The sequence below is a fragment of the Nerophis lumbriciformis genome, linkage group LG27, assembly GCF_033978685.3.
Source record: "Nerophis lumbriciformis linkage group LG27, RoL_Nlum_v2.1, whole genome shotgun sequence".
Taxonomy (NCBI): domain Eukaryota; kingdom Metazoa; phylum Chordata; class Actinopteri; order Syngnathiformes; family Syngnathidae; genus Nerophis; species Nerophis lumbriciformis.
In genome coordinates this window covers 5139604-5147143 of record NC_084574.2, presented here as the reverse complement: position 1 = coordinate 5147143, position 7540 = coordinate 5139604, and the positions used below count along the sequence as shown (strand labels likewise).

Sequence of the window (7540 nt, the reverse complement as noted above, 5' to 3'; positions counted from 1 at the left end):
ACGTATTTTTATTGAAGTAATAAAAATCACTATAATAGTTTTTATAATGATTTATCTGGCAAAGTGGAGGTTTTTCGTCCTAGTTACATACTTTTTTAAAAATGTTACTAGGCAACGCAATCGTAAACGGAGGCTCTCATCTACGTTGTAGCGCTGGGGTGTTGGCATTTTTACACATATTCCTAACACTTAGAAGCCCATTTATAAGAGACTATTTGAGTAGACGCAATTTTATTAATATTATATAAATGTTTATTCATCCAAAATCATAAACATATATGCTTTTCATTTAAATCAAGCTACGTTTCACAATGTAAGTCCCCCCCCCTCTTGTTTGGCCAATAATGGTACGGTCCGGTGACGTAATGCGCGGGAGCGGAAAACGTGGTTTGGATTGTGCGGAAAAGGAGCGCTGAGCTTCACCGGGAGAAAACACTGTCCAGACCGAGGTGACGTTTGAGTAAATAACCTGCTGGTATTTGGCAGCTATATTATATTTAGAAGGCTCCTTTTGCCTTGGGACTGTGTTGTTGCGGGGCTGCGTTCGCCTGCTGTTAGCCTACAGCTAGCATGTTTGTTGTTGACACTGCGTGCGTTCATGCTGGCCAACTTCCTTGTTAATAATGACTCATCAATTAAATATATACTTTTTTACATTTAATTTCTTATATAAATACTGTCATTTGAAGGCCTCGTATAGCTGGGCAGATGGATGAATGGAGGTGATGATGATGATGATGATGATGGTGGTGGTTGTGAAGGGGAGGGGCACATGTTGTCATTTAAGTAATGATGTTTTGGTCCTTTTGTATTTGTATCAGAATGGCAGGAGACTGGAAGCCAGGTGATCTGATTTTTGCAAAGATGAAGGGCTATCCTCACTGGCCAGCAAGAGTAAGTATGCAAATCAAGAACATGTGAGATGGCAACAAAAAATAAACTGCAAGAGTTAAAGTATGCAAATCAAGAACATGTAAGATGGCAACAAAAAATAAACTGCAAGAGTTAAAGTATGCAAATCAAGAACATGTAAGATGGCAACAAAAAATAAACTGCAAGAGTTAAAGTATGCAAATCAAGAACATGTAAGATGGCAACAACAAAAATATGCAAGAGTAAGTATGCAAATCAAGAACATGTAAGATGGCAACAACAAAAATATGCAAGAGTAAGTATGCAAATCAAGAACATGTAAGATGGCAACAACAAAAATATGCAAGAGTAAGTATGCAAATCAAGAACATGTAAGATGGCAACAAAAAAACTAAGAGTAAAAGTACGCAAATCAAGAACATGTAAGATGGCAACAAAAAAAATGCAAGAGTAAGTATGCAAATCAAGAACATGTAAGACGGTGACAAAAAATAAACTGCAAGAGTAAGTATGCAAATCAAGAACATGTAAGATGGTAACAAAAAAAATATTCAAGAGTAAGTATGCAAATCAAGAACATGTAAGAAGGCAACAAAAAAAATATGCAAGAGTAAGTATGCAAATCAAGAACATGTAAGATGGCAACAAAAAAAACTGCAAGAGTAAAAGTATGCAAATCAAGAACATGTAAGATGGCAACAAAAAATAAACTGCAAGAGTTAAAGTATGCAAATCAAGAACATGTAAGATGGCAACAAAAAAACTGCAAGAGTAATAGTACGCAAATCAAGAACATGTAAGATGGCAACAAAAAAAATATTCAAGAGTAAGTATGCAAATCAAGAACATGTAAGATGGCAACAAAAAAAACTGCAAGAGTAAAAGTACGCAAATCAAGAACATGTAAGATGGCAACAACAACAAAAATGCAAGAGTAAGTATGCAAATCAAGAACATGTAAGACGGTAACAAAAAATAAACTGCAAGAGTAAGTATGCAAATCAAGAACATGTAAGACGGCAACAAAAAAATATGCAAGAGTAAGTATGCAAATCAAGAACATGTAAGATGGCAACAAAAAATAAACTGCAAGAGTTAAAGTATGCAAATCAAGAACATGTAAGATGGCAACAAAAAAAATATGCAAGAGTAAGTATGCAAATCAAGAACATGTAAGATGGCAACAAAAAAATAAACTGCAAGAGTTAAAGTATGCAAATCAAGAACATGTAAGATGGCAACAACAAAAATATAAAATATGAACCAGGAGAAAAATGTATTAAATGTTGCCATTTTTATTTCAAATGTAACCTTCCTCTGATTTTAATCCCCTCAGTTATCAAGACAGAAAGGAATGGAAATGTCAACACAACCAAGGAAAACAAACGATGTAAACACAATTATTAAATCACAATAAAGACTTAATAACCTCTTAAAATGAAGGTGCCAAACTAAGGAATGTGTAAGAAATGCTTGATAGAGTGTAACAAAATAGTGCAAAGTGTGAATATGTCAACTTAGAGAAACCTGAGAAGAACTATTTGCTGAACGTTCAGTGCTAGAAAGTTACGTGCTGTTTGTTAACGTTAATTTTTTGCACTGCAAAAACTGAAATCTAAGTAAGTAAATATGTCAAATAAGGGTGATATTTGCTTATTTTCTGTCTGATAAGATAATTCTTCTCACTAAGCAGATTTTATGTTAGTCTTTTACTTGTTTTAAGGGTTTTAAAGATATTACAGCTTAGATTGAGATTTGATGACCTATATTGAGTAAAACAAGCTTGAAACTAGAATATCAAGTGTTGCAAAGCTGTGTCATCAACACTCACAAGTATAAAACTACTTTTTTAAACTAATCATTTCTTACTTCAAGCATGAAAAAAAAATCGTGATGCCGAACGCATATCATTATGTCAAGATAATGGCACTAGCATTTACTTATTTAAGAATATTTTTCAACATATTGAGCAAAAAGGTCTAATTCTTTTTCCTACCAAGAAAAGTGCACTTGTTATTAGTAAGAACATACTTATTTTAAGGTATTTTTGGGTTCATTGAGGTTAGCTAATTTTACTTGTTTTGGAAAGTCTTGACAAGCCGAATTTTCTTGTTCTATTGGCAGATAATTTTGCTTCGTTCAAATAAAATACCCCTCATTTTTGTATTTTTTTTTCTTCTTCTTTTTGAACACTGACTTTTTGCAGTGCGGTCTGTTATTACTTTTTAAGTATGGACATTAATTTATGTTATGCAGTATTTTCTTTAATAACATTGGATCAAATTATTATTTAAAGTAGCACATTTATTATATTTTTATGTTTTTTTAAATTCTACTTATTTTATTTAGTTCCTACCTGTTGTTTCCTTACGTCCGAATAGGAACATACGAGGGTTGTAAAGAAAAGATGAGCGCGGCGCATGACTATGGTCCGTTAGAAAAAGTTTTTAAAAAGTGCCATACTGTCGAGGTGACTTTTTCTGTTTTATCAACAATTTATTCGCTCTCTGCAGCGCTCATTTTTAATTTCTCTACTTACTCTGCACAGAGAATCAACAGCGAGACAGCAAAATGGCTCAATCAAACTTGATAGTTGACACTATTTCACGATTGGTTGTTGAGTGTGTTCCTCTCATTGCCACTGATCACTTCCTGTCTTGCTAGGTTACAGACCACGAGTGTCTTTGTTTATAATATATACGTATACAGTATATGATCAAATGAATTTTTTTATTGCTATCGATTATGTGTCTATCATTACTTATATATTGATATCGTTTTATCGGCCCAGCCCTACGTCCTTCTAAGCGAAAAGCTGAAAGCAACTGCTATTTGCTGTCTTGGAAAATTCTAAAAATGATTTGTTATTCTTCCGACAGATTGACGAAGTACCAGACGGTGCAGTGAAGCCCTCCAACATCAAGTTGCCCATTTTCTTCTTTGGAACCCATGAAACGTGAGTGAAAATGTGACAGCATTTGGCACAAAAGCTTGGTAAATCCCAAACTGGCACTCAAAATAAATAATGAAAATACAGTCAAGAAACTGTGACGAACGAGAACCTGGGAAGTCATGCACCCCTACTGTGTTGCCTTCTGACAAAAATGTTAAGTCCCAAAGTTTGACCCTCAGAAGTCGAATTCACTTGAAATTTCCCACAAAGTTCAAAGTGCTGAACAAAACACTCATTGTAGCTTTAGCGTGTTCAGCCCAATAAATGCCTAAATTTGGTACACACTTTTAGAGGACTGTCACCAGGGTTATCCACGGGGTCTTAAAAAGTCTTAAATCCAACAGTTTGAATTTAAGGCCTTAAAATGTCTAAAATTCTCCTAAAATCTCATAAAAAGTCTATGATTTCGAAAAGTTTTAAAAATCTATTTACGTTACTTTTATTTAAAACGTGCGTAAACTTCAGTCTTGCTTATTAAATGTTTACATTTTTGAAGATGCTATAAAGTAACTACAAAACGGAACTAAAGTAGGCTACCTTTGCTGCCCGGTCAGAATTAATCGCTCACTACCAAGTGTGCTGTGCGTGCGCAGCACTGTGTTCTTACAGAAAAAACGTAAGCCCAGAGCAAAGCCAAATTACTTACATAAGATGGGGAAGTGCAAGTTCAATGATTTGTGGCTCCAGAACAGGGGTGCTCACACTTTTTCTGCAGGCGAGCTACTTTTCAATTGATCAAGTCGTGGGGATCTACCGCATTCATATATATAATTTATATTTACTTATTTATGAAATATATGTTTTTGTTAACAAGTTAAAGGTGTTTAATGATAATGCAAGCATGTTTAACACATATAGTTAATATTGTTAATACATTAAAGGTGTTTAATGATAATACAAGTATGTTTAATACATATAGTTAATATTGTTAACAGGTTAAAGGTGTTTAAAGATAATGCAAGCATGTTTAACACATATACCGGTAGTTAATGTTGTTAACAAGTTAAAGGTGGTTAAAATAATACAAGTATGTTTAACACAAATAGTTAATATTGTTAACAACTTAAAAGTGGTTAAAGATAAAACAAGCATGTTTAACACATATAGTTAATATTGTTAACAACTTAAAGGTGGTTAAAGATAATACAAGCATGTTTAACACATATAGTTAATATTGTTAACAAGTTAAAGGTGGTTAAAAATAATACAAGTATGTTTAACACAAATAGTTAATATTGTTAACAACTTAAAGGTGGTTAAAGATAAAACAAGCATGTTTAACACATATAGTTAATATTGTTAACAACTTAAAGGTGGTTAAAGATAATACAAGCATGTTTAACACATATAGTTAATATTGTTAACAACTTAAAGGTGGTTAAAGGTAATACAAGCATGTTTAACACATATAGATTCCTTTCTTTCATGAAGACAAGAATATAAGTTGGTGTATTACCTGATTCTGATGACTTGCATTGACAGTAGTGATGATAACGTCCGCATTTTCGAATGGAGGAGAAAAAAAGTCCTCCTTTCTGTCCAATGCCACATGAAAGTGGTTGGTTTTTGGCATCTTATTTGTCCAGCTTCCGTACTCCTTTGTATACACTTTACAAGAAATACATTGTCGGCAAGCTCCGTAGCTTGCTAGCTTGTGCACGCCAGCTTTCTGAGACTCTTATTTTGGTAGCGCAGGCAGGATGAAGCAGAGCTTTTATTGTGCAACTGTGCAGTCGGTCTTTGGAGTTTTGACGACAGGTACGGCGCCACAGTCTGTTGAAATAAAGTGTTTCTCGCCTTCCAGTCGGTAATTTTAATGAGCTGGCAGCAGCCAGCGTCATCTCAGAAGACCCTCGGGTGCCGTGAATGTCAATCAAGTGACGAAAGTGACGTCATAGTGAAGATTTATGATCGCTCATTTTTAGGACTATTTTTTTAATGCCTGGCTGGTTATCGACTGACACACCCTCCGAGATCGACCGGTAGATTGCGATCGACGTAATGAGCACCTCTGCTCCAGAACAATCACTATAATGCATGCTTGAAGCCGGTGGATGGAAACGTATTAAGTGTTTAGGACCCGGAGGTAGAGCCATCGAGGAGGGAAGCGTTTGTAAACATTGCGGTGAAAGTGAATGGAATGATAATGTAAAAGTCAAAAATCTGGGATAAGTCTGTGTCAAAAGATGTTGAAACGCCACAAACACTTGCACAACTATACAAAGATCAACTTATCTGATATGTACAGTATGCAATGAGACTGAAGTCTGAACGCTCTGGTCACATTCACGTAAATGTTCTACAACGCCTGTATCCGACTGCTCGCTAACATGCTTAACACAGGGTTTATTAGATTAAGTGGTGTTGTTTTTGGTCGAGTACAATTAAAATTATTGCTACTTTTGGTTGTAATATGCAACCTTAGTAAGGACAGTTAGTGCAATGCATCCAACAGTGGCCACTGGGGTGTCTTTCATAAGATTTATATGATATTGTGTTGATGGGGAATATATTGTAAGGTTCTTATTTGATGAAATTTGCCATATGGCCATGTGATGATTTTCATATGATCCCGGGTAAAATACCACCCTGGTCTGGGTTTGGCCCACGGGGCAGGAGTTTGGCACACTTAGTGTATAAAGTATGCACACTGCAAAAAGTCAGTGTTCAAAAACAAGGGCAAAAAATACAAACATGAGGGGTATTTTATTTGAACTACCGTAAGCAAAATTATCTGCCAATAGAACAAGAAAATTTGGCTTGTCAAGACTTTCCAAAACAAGTCAAATTAGCTAACCTCAATGAACCCAAAAATACCTTAAAATAAGCAGAGGTGGGTAGAGTAGCCAGAATTTGTACTCAAGTAAGAGTACTGTTACTTTAGAGATTTAATACTCAAGTAAAAGTAAGGAGTAGTCACCCAAATATTTACTTGAGTAAAAGTAAAAAGTATGTTGTGAAAAAACTACTCAAGTACTGAGTAACATACATACACATATCATATATATATATATATATATATACATACATTGATATATACAGTATATAATTTATATTTATTTATTTTGCCATTTTTGTTTACATGTTAAAGGTGTTTTAATGAATATACATGCATGTTTAACACATATAGATTCCTTTCTTTCATGAAGACAAGAATATAAGTTGGTGTATTACCTGATTCTGATGACTTGCATTGATTGTAATCAGACAGTAGTGATGATAGCGTCCACGTTTTCAAATGGAGGAGAAAAAAAGTTCCTCCTTTCTGTCCAATACCACATGAAAGTGGTTGGTTTTTGGCATCTAATTTGTCCAGCTTCCATATTCGTTTTTATACACTTTACAAGAAATACATTGGCGGCAAACTCCGTAGCTTGCTAGCTTGTTTGCGCTGGCTTTCGGAGACTCTTATTTTGAAAGCGCATGCGCGATGGAGCGGCACTTTTATTGTGAAGACAGGAACTGTGTAGTCAGTCTTTAGGCTTTTGACGGGATGTACGGTTGAAATAAAAAAGGGTCTTTTTTCCTTCACAATTTTGATTGATTGATTGGAACTTTTATTAGTAGATTGCACAGTACAGTACATATTCCGTACAATTGACCACTAAATGGTAACACCCAATAAGTTTTTCAACTTGTTTAAGTCAGGTCATGTGACCGCCTGGCTCTGTTTGATTGGTCCAACGTCACCAGTGACTGCATCTGATTGGTGAA

General features: G+C 34.9%; 1 protein-coding gene across 3 annotated transcripts in view; it reads left to right on the top strand.

Annotated features, from left to right (window-relative positions):
* Positions 1–359: 359 nt before the first annotated feature.
* Positions 360–7540, top strand: part of psip1a (PC4 and SFRS1 interacting protein 1a) — a 44041-nt gene continuing 36860 nt past the window's right edge. For all 3 annotated transcript variants that reach the window (XM_061922981.1, XM_061922980.1, XM_061922979.1), the window contains exons 1-3: positions 360–449; positions 822–894; positions 3753–3829. In XM_061922981.1, the coding sequence (XP_061778965.1) occupies positions 823–894; positions 3753–3829 (149 nt within the window). In that variant the 5' untranslated portion in view covers positions 360–449; position 822. The remainder of the gene's footprint in view (positions 450–821; positions 895–3752; positions 3830–7540) is intronic.